Genomic DNA, 15,391 nt, shown 5'->3' with positions numbered 1-15,391 from the left:
AGTGACCACAAGCAGTTTAATGCTCTTGTCTTACCAACCACCTGAAAGAACATGCTGAAAAGCAGTTCTTTTTGTAAAGCCTTTGAAAAGGCACCATCAGAGCAATTGACACTGTGAGCAACCGTCTCGTGTAATGGCCGCCACAAAGGTCTTTCAAGCAACCTACCATGCGGCTGTTGCAGTTTAAGAATCAATGGACTAGTAGTAATTTGACTGCTACACGATCTCTAACAATGCCTTCCCTCTCTTCATACTGTGAGCTCTGTCTTTTGGCTGAAGTACATAATACCAGCTATACCACAGTGCAGAAGCAGCCAAATTTTAATTCAGATTTTTTCCCCTGCTGTCTTCCCACATGACAGTCATAACATAAAAGAATATCTATATAGGAAAATGGTTCAGAATATAATAAAAAGATTAAGACTATCTGGACTAAAGGTTACTTTTTATAACAGTAATTAGCCTCTCCTAACCTCTAAATCGATCATAAAATCAATGGAGAATTAATTATTATGTAGTGTATATGCAATTCCTTGGGTTTCAACTCCACCAAGGATGGAAATATAGTTAAGGTTTCTATAGATACTTCAATCTGCCATCAAATAAATGCCTTTTGTCTTCAGCTGCAGCAGAATACATTAGTTAACTGTCAGAACACATTAGTGTTAGTCCTAAACGTACTTAGGGCTACTGTGTTAGTACAGGTGCCTCCTTGGAAAGTTAAAAATGGGAAGATGCAACTGAACATTTGGACAACTGAAATGGCTTGCTTATGTGTCTAGTTGTAATGAGTACACAAGGGTGCAGTATGGAAAGCAAGTCATTTGCTAGGCAATTTAAAGCAACGGAAGAAATCTTCGCAGTATATCCATCTCTCTTGCGGTTTACATCAAAGAGCAGCGCATAAGCTGAACGGTCAATTCACTTTCTACACATGTTTTTACAAAAAGATTTATTCCTCAGGTCCTACTTTGTCTTTACTGTAGTTGTTTGTGCAGGATGTTTCTTGTCTTGCTGCTAGTCGCATACAATTTAGAAAAATGTTACAAATTTCAAACTGTCTTTCTGAAAGTCTCTTCTGACATATATGCTTACAATGTCTGACAAATGAGTTTGAAGGAGCAAAGCCAACATGTCTCATGGGCATATGTTTTTATCAGCAGCACATTAGAGCAATCCTGTCTATTAATTCAAAAATCAGCAGAATACACAAAATAAAGCTATTTTCTTGCACCTCCCGGTTGTGTCGTGAAGTATTACCGGCAAAGCACAACCTGTTATATTGAAATTTATTTTTACTGTCACACAGCTGACTGTGCTAAGGTGAATCTGTTCCATTTGATCCAGGAGGAAGAAATGTGGTTTACAGATATTGCTCCAAATCAGGGCCCTAGCCAAACCTGCTCCAGATCTTCCAGTATCTGCAGGACATTAAAGGCTAGTGCGGCTTTTTATACTGCCTATCTCTAGCACAGCTAAGTCAGAAATAGCTGCAACAGACTACAAGATATAGGGATCTGTTCATTCCTTCTGACATTTTATATGAAGGTGAGCACAGCCCCCTAATCAAAAAGAAATGGCGATAACCGATCAAGAACTTCTTCAGCAACTACAACTGCAGAAGGTGGCGTGTCAGGGAGGGAAATACTAATACTGTACTGAATGCAAGTCCCCAAAACAACATCTTTTGCACCTTGTCCCCGTGCACCAGAGGCAGGGTTCGCTTTTGAAATGGGTTCTGCAATCACATCTCTGGAACGTTAGAGAAATGGGAGTTCCACACACCAGGCTCTTTATCCCTTTAGCTTCTTTCGCACGGAAAGAATATACGAAGAAGCATACAGCTCACCTCACACGGAGAGAGCAATTGAATTGCTGTTTCATGTGTCCAGCCAGTCAGGAGCACAGCTTCTTTAACTGGGGGAAACCATACTGCTGAATCAAATGACTAAGGACACTGGTGACTGCTCCCAACTCAGATGTGCCAGCATGCAGCAAGAGACTTAAGTTAATGAAAGCCGTAGGGGAGGGACACCTCAGCACATTCACTACTATCTACAATCACACAGTGAACCACAGAAACTGCCACCGTAAAGCACTCCACCTCCCGCCTCAATATTCCAAGACTGTGGATAGGGATTACAGATATTTTGTCAAGCAGAAAACGTTCAGGTTTTCCCACTTCAATTGCATCCTACTATCTTGTTGCAGAGAAAGTAGCAACTTGGATTCCTCAAGTATTAACTTGGAACTCGTTGGAACAGAAAGAAAAAGGAATTTCATTATGGGTCATTTAATGATACAGGATGGATTCCTCCTGATCCCATCTGCAACCTAGTGGGATGATCTGGGCCAAATACTGGACTGCAAGGATGGTGTGAAAGAGAAAATATATGGGAATCTCTCTTGCAGAACAGTGAAGAAAACCATTTTAAACTGTTTTCAAATTGTCTTTGACTTCCTCCAAATTAAGTACATGCAATAGCTTTATTTCACAGCTGTGCTGCTGATTTCGCCATCAGATCAGGACTTTGGGGAGTCACCATATTCAGAGCACAACATCTTTTGCTTTGTCTATATGTTCTCTGTATGTGCTTTTACAATACAAAGAGGATATAACAACTGAAACCTCACATCAATAAGGGATTTGCTTACAGGACCTAGATGAGGTAGTTTAGAAGTGGAAAACACTGTGAGTTTACTGCAAGAAGACAGAATTGAACAGATATGCTACACGCAGTTTACACATTTAGAACCTTTGAAAAGTGGCCTGCACATCACCTTAAATAATAACACTACACATCTAGAAAGGTTTAAAGAGGGGAATCAGCAAATTAGAAACTTTTACAGAAATAGAAATCTCTTATCCAATCTTGCCTTTTAAAAGAAATCTTTTGTTTAGATTGGTTATAAATTTATTTGGGGTAGCATGCACAAATTTCATCCCACTAGTGAAACAGCCATTCTGCAAGGGGGAAACCTTCTGAATGTAACAATGAAATCTAAGGTGTTACATTTGTGAAGTATATTCATAGTAAAGGTAAAGGTACCCCTGCCCGTACGGGCCAGTCTTGCCAGACTCTAGGGTTGTGCGCTCATCTCACTCTATAGGCCGGGAGCCAGCGCTGTCCGCAGACACTTCCGGGTCACGTGGCCAGCGTGACAAGCTGCATCTGGCGAGCCAGCGCAGCACACGGAACGCCGTTTACCTTCCCGCTGGTAAGCGGTCCCTACTTATCTACTTGCACTTTGATGTGCTTTCGAACTGCTAGGCTGGCAGGCGCTGGGACCGAACGACGGAAGCTCACCCCGCCGCGGCGATTCGAACCACCGACCATGCGATCGGCAAGTCCTAGGTGCTGAGGTTTTACCCAAAGCGCCACCCGCGTCCATGAAGTATATCCATAGATAGCCTCTTATGACTTTGATTCCAGTAAATGCAACGTTTTGAAATGAAACCTTTTAAATAATTTTTAAAAACTCTCTTGATTATAAAGTCCTAAGCAGGTGCCAGCTACGAGGCTATGCAAAAATTAATAAAGAGGAAGCACATTCTCCTTGAGATGCAAGTACTATTTTTCTCAGTCTACATTTTAACTACTGTTTGAACATTTACTGTATTTCAACTGTAATCCACACAGAGCTTTTCTTATGAAACTCTGCCACTGATGAAAAATAAGTAGTTAGTAACTCCTAAGATAAAATACTTTTTTAATATAGTGCAAAAACCTCATGTGCAACCTTTATGAGAAAAAATCTCAAAAAATACCTCTTGCCCAGTAAGAAAAAGTAGAAGATCTCCTTCCTCCTCTTCACACATATGAATCTGGATTACTGTACGAATAGCTGCCTCAAGGTAATCCCTTTCCGGTTCTGGGGTATAAAAGATCTCCACAGGATGCGTACGGCCAGGAATAGTGAGGAGAGGACAGTTGTCAAAATAAATCTGAAACTTGCCAGCATCAAGAGTTGCACTCATAACTATAACCTGCAATATTAAAGGGGAAATATTAAAGGGGAAATGTTAAGTTGGCTCCGACATACCAATTCTTAGGTGCACTAAAATGCAACGTGAATATCAAAACCAACATGATCACACCCTCACATTCGCATTTGCTTAAGTTACTATCCTATGTACACTCACTTGGGAATTCATTGAGACTTGCTTTTGAATAAATACACACAGGATAGTACTGTGTGTTTAATAAAGCAAACATTGGGGAAGAAAGGGATGAACAAAGTTGCTAAAATATTACTTATAACCTAAGGTTTTCCATGAATTACAAAAGTTCCCACTATGAACAAATTTCAAGCACACATACAAAATGCAACCCTTATTTAACCATGTGAAAAGCAATCCAGTAGTGAGAACATCTTCTACAAATGCGTTTTCCAACATTCTACATTTGATATATACTACTGACCTTTAAATCAGATCTTTGCCTTACAACCTCTTTTAGAACTCCCATCAAAATATCGGTAGCCAGTGTTCTTTCATGGGCTTCGTCAAGAATTATTACTCCATAACGTTCCAGCAAAGGGTCATTCATAGCTTCACGTAGTAACATACCATCAGTCATGTACCTGAACAGGAAACCAATATTTTAATCCCAGATACAGGATGTTTTTCTTCTTCCCTTACTTCATACAGAAAATGCTCTTAACTTTCTCCTATCTTCTTCTTCCTGAACTTGGAAGGATTAAACTGCACACAGTCCAATGTTTTTTGTCAGTGTTAGCACCACACTTACTGTTTCCTTGCAATCTTGGTTGATATAGTCATGAGTTAATAATGTTAATAATGGCAGCAAGGTATGTCTAGCTGCTTAGGGGAAGTGCAATGTCATTGCCAGCTTTCCTGTTTGACAGTGATGAAAGCAAGAAATACCACACAGATCCCTCTCCATCACGACCATATTTCTGGTATATATAAAGGTAAAGGGACCCCTGACCATAAGGTCCAGTCGTGGCCGACTCTGGGGTTGCGGTGCTCATCTCGCTTTACTGGCCGAGGGAGCCGGCGTACAGCTTCCGGGTCATGTGGCCAGCAGGACTAAGCTGCTTCTGGCGCATCAGAGCAGCGCATGGAAACGCCGTTTACCTTCCCGCCGGAGCGGTACCTATTTATCTATTTGCACTTTGACATTTGCACTTTATCCCTTGCACAGAATTTGTGCATTTTTCTTTAGCCTGGCCATTAAAAACATACTGCAGACACCCCAGGTCAATGGTCTTTGTATTTCTGACAGGCAACACTTGTCTGCATTTGGAGAATGTAAACTTATCTATGCTGAGTGGAACCTATCTGCTTGTGCTGCTGCAAGTGTCTCTGTTCTGGGCCAGAACAATGAGTCATACAGAGATGCAGCAAGTAGTCCCCTTTGTGGATAGGTACATGGGTCTCAAAAGAAACCTCTAATTTGTTTTTTCCTCACTGCACTCCCACCGTTCTCTCATAGTACAGTGTCTGGGAAGTGCTGCTCTCTGCTCTAGCCTCATTTCTTTATCTCTTTCTTTTTATAACCCTCATCTCTTTGCATTCACACAAGGACACCCATAGTACATGCAGGTTTTGAACACAGCTTTTCCCCTTTAAAAGCCATGGAACCAGAGAACAGGTTCAGAGAACCTCCAGGAACAGACTGGGTGGTCTGAGAGACACCATGGTCAAATAAATGTGATATACTGTACTACAGCATAATGTAGTTGTTACTTTCTACATGCACTGAATAAAACAGACATATGAATGCTCACAGCTCTTCCTAAGCTAGCGAGCAAGCAATTTCGAAAGCCTCCCCCCCCCCCCAGATGGTTGAATTTAGGAAAGGGTGGCATTCAATACTTACTTCAGAATAGTTTTTGCACTACTGCAGTCTTCAAATCGAATAGAGTACCCAACTTCTTGTCCTAACATGACATCCATCTCATCAGCAACACGCTGGGCCACACTCATTGCGGCAACTCTTCTGGGCTGGGTACAAGCAACACCTCTCTTTGGCCCCGGCAGTGACCGCATATAATCAACGCACCACTGAGGAATCTAACAGGAAAAATCTTCGGTATATTATTTATATTTCTAAAATGTATCAGAGTTGTTAAATGATAAATACAAATGGGCCCTTATTCAAGAAGCTTGTATTAAACTGACACAAGCAGGGAAGAAAGGGACAAGCGTCATAGGAACCTGTGTTCAATGCACATTAAAATGACCAAATAGCCACCAATGACTATGAAACTAAGTGCTGAAGTGTTTCGCTTAGCCTTCATATTTACTGAAGATAAATATCAGTCTCTTTCAGACAGTTACTATTCAAAGAAAGTGTAAATCTATGACAAAGCATTCCACTTGCAACTCCAATAGCTAAAAAATTGGATCATATTACTGTGAAAAGTTGTACACTAATATGAAAAGAAGTGCTTCTGTAAAAGACATTTTAAAAGATACTAAGGTAACTGGTTTAGTACAGCCTAACAAGAGATAAACTAGGATACACAGTAGCAAAAGGGACATAGAATTTTTTTAACCAAATTAAATGAACTCAAAAGCAAAGTACTAATTTTTTCCCCAGTGTCTACTTTGTTTAACCTCCAACCATTGAATACAATGCTATTTCATACGAGAGCATCAGCATGTAAAACACACAACTTCCCTCAAATACAAACAGAATATAATGGGTTCAACTCAATGTGGCTCAAAAATCTGCAGGTTTTGGGGTGTGAATGGTATGTTTAATGCCATTCTGAAAGCTGCTTTTAGAAACACGAGTATTATACATTCATCTTTGAGACAAGTGGCTGTTGAACTGAGAGGGGAGAGGCAGAGGACTGCATGCAGCACTAAATTCCTATTTAAGACAGTCAGAGGAGGAGGAGCAATAAAAGAAGACATATCCCCCAATTTCATATAGACTACCTTGTATCTATCTTGACTATGCGAAAATGCAGGGATAGGAATTTGAAGCTTTACCTGAATTAAGCTGTTTAATAAAACAGCAGAACAATGGAGTTCATATTGATGTTCTGCGGGGACTAAGCAAAGTAGCCTTAAACTACAGAGACCTAATGGTGATGCTACAGCCAACAACCAAAGATAAAATGGCATGATCTTTAAGTGACTGCTTCAAGAAGAGAAGATACACATTTTCCTTTTATGACCCCTAATGCTTCAATACATGAGCAAGGAAGATGAAAGATGTGAAGTAAAATAACTTAATGCAACTCAGGTACTCAATCCGCTGGCAAGTACTTGGAAAATGTCCTGATTAAACTGGAGACCATATCAAGTGAGGATTCCAATGAATGCTTAATCCTACAGTTAAGAACATCCTGGCTACCACCCTTTGGTTAACAAGATCTTCCCTAGTGGTGGAAAAATCTGCTATAGCCTCTTTCTAGCAAACTAAGGAGAGCTTTCAGCTATGCAACTTTCTACACATTTCCTCTAGCATTCTTTCAAGAGGAAAAACAATCGTATCCCATATAAAGATTATGGAAGGAGACTGAATTACTCTAGTCTTTTTACTTATATGCTCCTGGATAAGGAAATTTGACACAAATGATTGGCAAGCACTATTGACAAAATGAAATCCTGACCTGTGGCAAAGAAGAATGAATGCCTGTGGGGAAGATCTATCTGCCATATTTGTTGTTGTGTTTGTGCATTTGAAAATAACTTTAAATGTGGCTATTATGAAAGCAGGTGTTATACCCTGTCAGTTCACTGAGGCAGTGTGTGTTCCTAAAACCAACAGGCTGGCTATTTAAGACATAGCTACAAACAGCAAGCCAGAACAAAAGCTATAATATCAATTAGGAATATGTTTTTGGCAACGGTTTAGTCTGGTGCAATTATGCAAGAGTTTTTGCAGAACTGCGTGAAGATTACTTTAGGACAGATACCCTGTCAAACTAATATGTCAAAATAAAATCCAAATATTGCTGAAAGGATCCCAACAACTATTATTATTATTATTATTATTATTATTATTTACAGAATTTATATATCAGTTTCAGGCAGATCTTGCTAAGCACTTCACATAAGGTATCATACAACTTACCACGCTACTTTCACATTAGGTATCTATAGTGTGGAATTCCCAAGCTTCATTCACTTTTTACTGTATATCCACACAACAGTGTCATCTAATCACTGTCATTCTGTATCACCCCGAGGTTCCTCTATCTTTTTTCAGACTGGAAGAAAGCCTGCCCTTTTTTAGAAGAATGGAAGAGTGGTTCAATCTCCACTAGATGCCTTTAAGTATTACTCTTCTGTCTTTTCCAGAGGGGGTGTTTAAGAGGTGGGAAGTGACATTTCCAGAAATAAACCTATCACAGCTCAGAACATACCATTTTATTTTTAAAAAACCAATTTTTAAATTATCGCTAAAACACTTTATGAAAGAGATGTACAGTGCTATAATACCCTGCTGCTATAACGGTAATTTATGGTGCAAGAGCATTTAATCAATTTAATTACTGATTAAAAGGGGGAGGATGGCACCTAGAATGCACATTCCATTGTATGTGTGTTGAACCTCAAATGGCTTGATCTACAGCAGAATGTCATTGTGCAGAAAGAACATACAGTGTGATGAACACACTGAAAAAGTGAATACTTCTGGTAGCCACCGAATTTGGAGGCAGCCTAGGCAGCTGGCACGATCCTACACAATGAGTCTTGAAAAAAAAAAATGACAAGCATAAGGAATTACTCACTCACAAAACTTGGAACCATTAGAAAACATCAGTCTAGTGAGAAGAGTATTGGGCTAGAATCAGGGGAACAGGCTCAAATCCTCACTCTGCCAAGAAGATCATTAAGAATTTTTGGTCCTACACTCTTAACAAAACCTGCATCACATGTCACTACTCGGCAAACCATCATCTGGACCCTGATTCTTTGCTGTATCTCCATTTCATGGGAGCTAGATGCCTCCACAAGAAAGAAAAGGCTAAATTGTTCTGAATTCATCGAAGAATGCAGAAGACTAATAGCTTTGATAGTCACTTTGATAGTCATAACATCCTAGCCTATAATAAAATATGTACTGTATTTTAGATACCCAAGATGTTAGACCCCGATGACTCTTTAACAAGAACACAAATATTCACTGTATCATACTTTTCCTCTTTGTTTTAGAGCAGAGTTCTTTCCTACAAAACAGATTCTTCACCTTTTTTTGGAAAAACAATTTGCAGTAATACCTGCAATGTATGGTTCAAAAAGTCCATGTATAAGTTATTGGTTTGTGAACAGGTTAAAATAAAAACAAAGGGGGAAACAAGATAGAACAGGTAACATTCAATACCACGTAGCTAAAATGCCCATGAGGAACCCTTGTGGTTGTGCTTAGATTACGTATGAGTAATAGTCATTTTTCCTATATGTTACCAATGAAACAGTATAAAGTGTTAGTATATTGACTCAGAAGACAGGAGTGCCTGGCATGCTCTGGTCCATGGGGTCACGAAGAGTCGGACACGACTGAACGACTAAACAACAACAACATATTGACTCAAAGTTAAGATAATAATTTATGCTTAAATTTAAATCAACCAGATTGAGCCAAATGCTGATGAGAGGGGTTGTTCATTTTCTGAAATACTGGCATATGTTATGAAATTTTAAACCACATAAGAGGAAAGCCGTTTTTCTTGATCTGTCCACATGTCAACTGTATTTTATTTTTTAATCTCTCAAGGAGGGCTGTTTCCCAAACTGTTTTGTACCAATCGTCTATCGTTCTACCAGAAAGGTCTTTCCAGTATCTGGTTATGCTGCATCTCACCACTTGTAATAAATGACTTACTAATTCTTTATTATGTACAGTAAATCCAGACTGTTGTCTTCAAATGCATTTAATAAAGCTAATTCTGGTTCAACTTCTATTTTTTGTTATTTTATTAATTTATTGAAGTATCAAATTCCAGAATGTTTGAACTTCTGTATATTCCCACAACATGTGGAGATATATACCGGGTGTGGGGCAGCCCCTCCAGTTATGTGGTGAGGTGTTGGGATGGATCACTGTCAGCTACCTATATGAGTTTTAGGGTTAATTCTCTATAGCTTGCCAAAAGGGACTTAAAGGCTTTTTTGTCCAAAGTCTATTTCACTGACTTGGGTCAAATTCATAACCGAAATCACATTCACACTGATGTTTAATTGAGTCAAGTGAACCCACCAATGCATTGAGTTGTTGCTTTTGTTGTTTAGTTGTGCCCAACTCTTTGTGACCCCATGGACCAGAGCACACCAGGCACTCCTGTCTTCCACTGCCTCCCGCAGCTTGGTCAAACTCATGCTGGTAGCTTCGAGAACACTGTCCAACCATCTCGTCCTCTGTCGTCCCCTTCTCCTTGTGCCCTCCATCTTTCCCAACATCAGGGCCTTTTCCAGGGAGTCTTCTCTTCTCATGAGGTGGCCAAAGTATTGGAGCCTCAGCTTCAGGATCTGTCCTTCCAGTGAGCACTCAGGGCTGATTTCCTTCAGAATGGAGAGGTTTGATCTTCTTGCAGTCCATGGGACTCTCAAGAGTCTCCTCCAGCACCATAATTCAAAAGCATCAATTCTTTGGTGATCAGCCTTCTTTATGGTCCAGCTCTCAATGCACAATCTATGTAGATTGTGGGTGTTACATCTAGACCTTATCCTCAGAAGGAATTTACAAGTCTTTCAAATGAGGCTATTGGTCTTGTGGCTGCCTTACTGATAATTGGGTTAGACAAAACAGTGAAGATTTAGTCCATATTTCTTGGTCTGATGTTGGTTGTTGTTGTTGGCATCCGTCTGTCTCAGGAAGCAGGACATAGGAATCTGCTTGGTGTGTTGTAATGGTCTCCTTGGCTGTTATGTGTCAGGCTTTTGCGAGATCTTTTTCTCCTGTTTGCATCCTCCCAACCTCCATTGGAAAGGTCAGAGTGTTCCTTCTTCCACTGCCTCTCCTAGCTGCCATGCCAGAGGCAGGTTGATTCCAAGACTGTTGAGGAGATCTGTTGCTTCAAGTCTATTTGTTGCTGTGAGCTGTGCTGATCCTCTCATGATGATAAGACAGAAGGAAAAGCCTAAGCATTATTTAATTCCAGCTTCTTATTGTTTAATCGTGCCAGCACAGCGAGTTTTTCCTTTTCTTGAGTGTTTCAAAATCCAGCTCCTCCATCACCGCAACTGGGCTGTTTTTATATGTTATGGGTATTAGGTTCCTCAGTTTATTCCACATTTCCTCCTTCTTGTAACGGGCAAAGCAGACAATTGTATCATGAGGGCAGCTCCCTCTATCAGTTTGGGTTCGAGTGCTCTGTGTACCCGTTCAAAATCATCAGCAGAGATTATGAGGTCTGGAAGCAAGTGATTTAGGCCAAGAGGCAATGAAGTGTGCAGGATCATTCTCTTCCACTGCCTCTTCAGAAAAATGAAAATGTAAATTAATTCTCCTATTTTGATTTTCTGCATCTTCATATATCTGTTTTTTCTTTTTGCAATTCTTTGAACTTTTTATCATAGATTTGCCTTAATCTTTTGTTGCTGCAGTTGTTTCTGTTAAGGAGTAAAGCCTCTTGTTACATTCTGCCAGTTTTGTTTCCATTGGAAGCATTGCGTAGTTTTTTCTGAGTATTTTTAATAAGCTCCTTTATGGCTTCTTGTTGGGCTGCAAATTCTTCTCTTAAGACATTGTTACCATTTTCTTTCTCCAGTGAGGAACACACCTTTTTCAAGAGAGGTACCATCTTGGCTTTGGCCTGCATTAGTGTCCTTGGGGAGGTGAGCTTTCTATCTATGTGCAGAAAGAATTGAGTGAGGCCTTTCATTTTTGACTTTTCTGAATCCTTTTGCATTCCTCTCTCCTTCAAGGTTTGGGGTTTTTAGACAGCAAGCTCTTGCTCCAAGCTGTTTTTCTGGAGTAGAGCTTAAAGTTTAAGCGGCCATATTCTTTCCTTCATGGCCATGCCCCAAACTGATAGTTCTGAATGTACTGAGTATTAAGTACTGAAGTATTCCTTTACCAGCATATGTGGATGTTTTCTTTAGATTCATGCCTTGCAGAGAGTAGGACTAGATAACCCTCTTGGTCCCTTCCAACTCTACAATTCTATGATTCTGAATATCTCCCTTTGACAGACTACAAAGGGCCCAAGCACAGAAAATTCTTCACCACTGTCAGAAATCTCACTGATACCTATGGGACTAATGGTTGCAAAGGTGATGAAATGAGGAGATTTATATATACCGTATTTTTCGCCCTATAGGACGCACCGTCCCATAAGGCGCACCTAGTTTTTTGGGGGGGAAATAAAGGAAAAAAATTATTTCCCCCCCAGGCGCGGGGTTGGGGAAGCCCGAGCTTCCCCCGACCCCAGCCCCCAAACAGGCAGCTCTCTGCAAGCCGTGGGAGCCCAGTGCTGGCTCCCGCTGCTAGCGGAGAGGTCCGCGAAGCCTGGACGCGCTGAGCTCAGCGCGCGCAGGCTCCAGCATGCAGGCACCCCTCCGCCAGCAGCGGGAGCGCTCCCGCTGCTGCCGGAGAGGTCCGCGAAGCCTGGACGCGCTGAGCTCAGCGCGCGCAGGCTCCAGCATGCAGGCACCCCTCCGCCAGCAGCGGGAGCGCTCCCGCTGCTGCCGGAGAGGTCCGCGAAGCCTGGACGCGCTGAGCTCAGCGCGCGCAGGCTCCAGCATGCAGGCACCCCTCCGCCAGCAGCGGGAGCGCTCCCGCTGCTGCCGGAGAGGTCCGCGAAGCCTGGACGCGCTGAGCTCAGCGCGCGCAGGCTCCAGCATGCAGGCACCCCTCCGCCAGCAGCGGGAGCGCTCCCGCTGCTGCCGGAGAGGTCCGCGAAGCCTGGACGCGCTGAGCTCAGCGCGCGCAGGCTCCAGCATGCAGGCACCCCTCCGCCAGCAGCGGGAGCGCTCCCGCTGCTGGCGGAGAGGTCCGCGAAGCCTGGACGCGCTGAGCTCAGCGCGCGCAGGCTCCAGCATGCAGGCACCCCTCCGCCAGCAGCGGGAGCGCTCCCGCTGCTGCCGGAGAGGTCCGCGAAGCCTGGACGCGCTGAGCTCAGCGCGCGCAGGCTTCAGCATGCAGGCACCCCTCCGCCAGCAGCGGGAGCGCTCCCGCTGCTGCCGGAGAGGTCCGCGAAGCCTGGACGCGCTGAGCTCAGCGCGCACAGGCTTCAGCATGCAGGCACCCCTCCGCCAGCAGCGGGAGCGCTCCCGCTGCTGCTGGAGAGGTCCGCGATGCCTGCATTCGCCCCATAGGACGCACCCAGATTTCCCCTTCATTTTTGGAGGGGAAAAAGTGCGTCTTATAGGGCGAAAAATACGGTATATACTGTATATTGAAAATTAAGAGCAAATACACCAGAACATTTTGTTCTTGTAACAAGTCTGTTTCTGTGTAGCTTTTAAAATACTGTCCTTTATGTGAACTCCGAGAACAATGAGCCCTGCATCTATGACTTTTGAGAGCAATATGTTCTTCACACCTGTATCAGCGACATAATTCTTTCTAGAGGATTAGATCTAACACTACCCACATAGGCAACAAACAGTCATTTTATATTGTCAAGGAATATAAAACAAAGCAATTCAGTTGCTATCAATGAATAAGAACTGGAATACATTGTTGTTTTTCCATTAAGCCAGTAGCCAGTTTCAGAAAAATACGGTTTGAGTAAGTGCCTTCCCATACTTTCTTACCATTATTATAAGTCCACCACATCCAAGTAACCAGAATAGCAGTTATTTGTAGATTAACACAGGCTTGTATTGAGCAATTCAAACATCACTGAACCTTTTATGAAAAGGTAACAGACCCTGAAGAGACAGACAGACTACCAGAGGTGGGGGAGGAGAGTGAAATCTCATTACATCATTTTCTAGTCATTAAGCAACTGAAAGGTTCATTAAACAGATCTTGCTCAAAAGGGTAAGACCTGTGATGTGTCACTGCACAGCGAATTTCGTTAAGGACACTGAAATATTGCTAGTACAACACTTAACACTTTCACAGAATCCTTCCAAACATTTAACACTTGCCGCACACCACAAAATCTTTACAAATGAATAAAGGTTGGAAAAATAACTTACCTGTGTTGTTTTGCCAGAACCTGTCTCACCAACAAGTACAAAAGACTGGTGTCTGATCAGAATATCAGTAAATCTTTCCTTATATTCCCAGACAGGGAGCTGAAGTCGTTTCTTTAAGATTTCATAGTAACGAGGTGTATGTGGTAGATTTGTAAATGGATTAATACCCTGTGGAAGGACAGCTGGCTTTAAAGGTGGCAACCCAACACCAGGAAGGAGTGCAGAATTGGTTGATGGGCGTAAATCCTTTTCCTTATCTCTTTCCCTGTCACGGTCTCTATCTCGATCCCTGTCACGGTCTTTGGACCGGTCATCACGATCCCGTTCACGATCTCGATCCTTCCTAAATGATTTCCAGGACAAAGAAAAATAAGTTACATTGAAATAACCATAGTAAAGGCTCTCTATTACAAAATTTCCTTATTGGAAATAAACAAGCCCATGTTTCTATTGGTTCTAGATTACCTTTCCCTCTACGTAAGATATTCTAGAATGATTTGCCATGATGATGATAACCAAAGATAGACAAGTCATTCTGGGTTTTCAGAACAGCTTCATCATGAACTAAACCTATAAAAATTAGGGTATTCCATTTCTGTTCTGCCTTGCTTTGCAAATCTGAAAATACCAATGCAGGGCCTGAAAGCTTTTTATTTGAAGCAGATAAGCACTCAGGAATTTAGTGCCAGGGTTTCAAACGCCCCAATCCCAGGAAATTCCTTCCACACTGACATCTGCCAAGGAACCTCCATAGATCTACAACTGAATCCCTGGGCAAGGCACATGATTCCTACAGGTGTTCTAGGGTGCACAATCAGGGCACTGGCCATGTTTCTTGGGCTTCACCATTGCTCCACATGAATGGAGAGCACATCTATAACACACCCAAAATTGCCTGTTTCAAGAGGCAATCTGCAGTGGTCTTGTGTTTAAGGGAAGCTGTCTGCAATCACTGGAGAAACGACTGAAAAGCATCCAAACTGGTCATATGGATATGTATGTTATTGATATAAATCAAGTTTGATTTTTTTTCAATTCATAGATCTCTTGAACAATCCTGCATACTAAATTTGTTATAAGAGAACACCCACATCCAACGACATACAGCCTATATACTACCTAGCACCACAATCCAAGAATTCTCATAATGAAGACCATCTGCCTTTTGCACTCCAATTTGCTTAAAGACACGGGAGCAACTGTAAAATTAAGGATTTGTGTTTGGCTCTCTTTCTGCACTTCCAAGCCAAAGATGTCAGTGGAAGACACAATATGACAATGACACAGAAAAAGGAATCTTACCAGCCAGGAAAG

At 41.9% G+C, this 15,391-nt stretch overlaps 1 protein-coding gene across 1 annotated transcript in view; it reads right to left on the bottom strand.

Annotated features, from left to right (window-relative positions):
- DHX15 (DEAH-box helicase 15) overlaps positions 1-15,391 on the bottom strand; it is a 46,493-nt gene that overhangs the window by 23,172 nt on the left and 7,930 nt on the right. Inside the window, exons 2-5 of the mRNA XM_083458194.1 lie at positions 14,078-14,420; positions 5,847-6,040; positions 4,425-4,584; positions 3,770-3,988 (exon numbers count right to left, since the gene is read on the bottom strand). Of these exons, the coding sequence (XP_083314320.1) occupies positions 3,770-3,988; positions 4,425-4,584; positions 5,847-6,040; positions 14,078-14,420 (916 nt within the window). The remainder of the gene's footprint in view (positions 1-3,769; positions 3,989-4,424; positions 4,585-5,846; positions 6,041-14,077; positions 14,421-15,391) is intronic.

The sequence above is a fragment of the Podarcis tiliguerta genome, assembly GCF_965153285.1.
Source record: "Podarcis tiliguerta genome assembly, chromosome: 9".
Lineage (NCBI taxonomy): Eukaryota > Metazoa > Chordata > Lepidosauria > Squamata > Lacertidae > Podarcis > Podarcis tiliguerta.
This window is presented reverse-complemented; position numbering and strand designations above follow the sequence as displayed.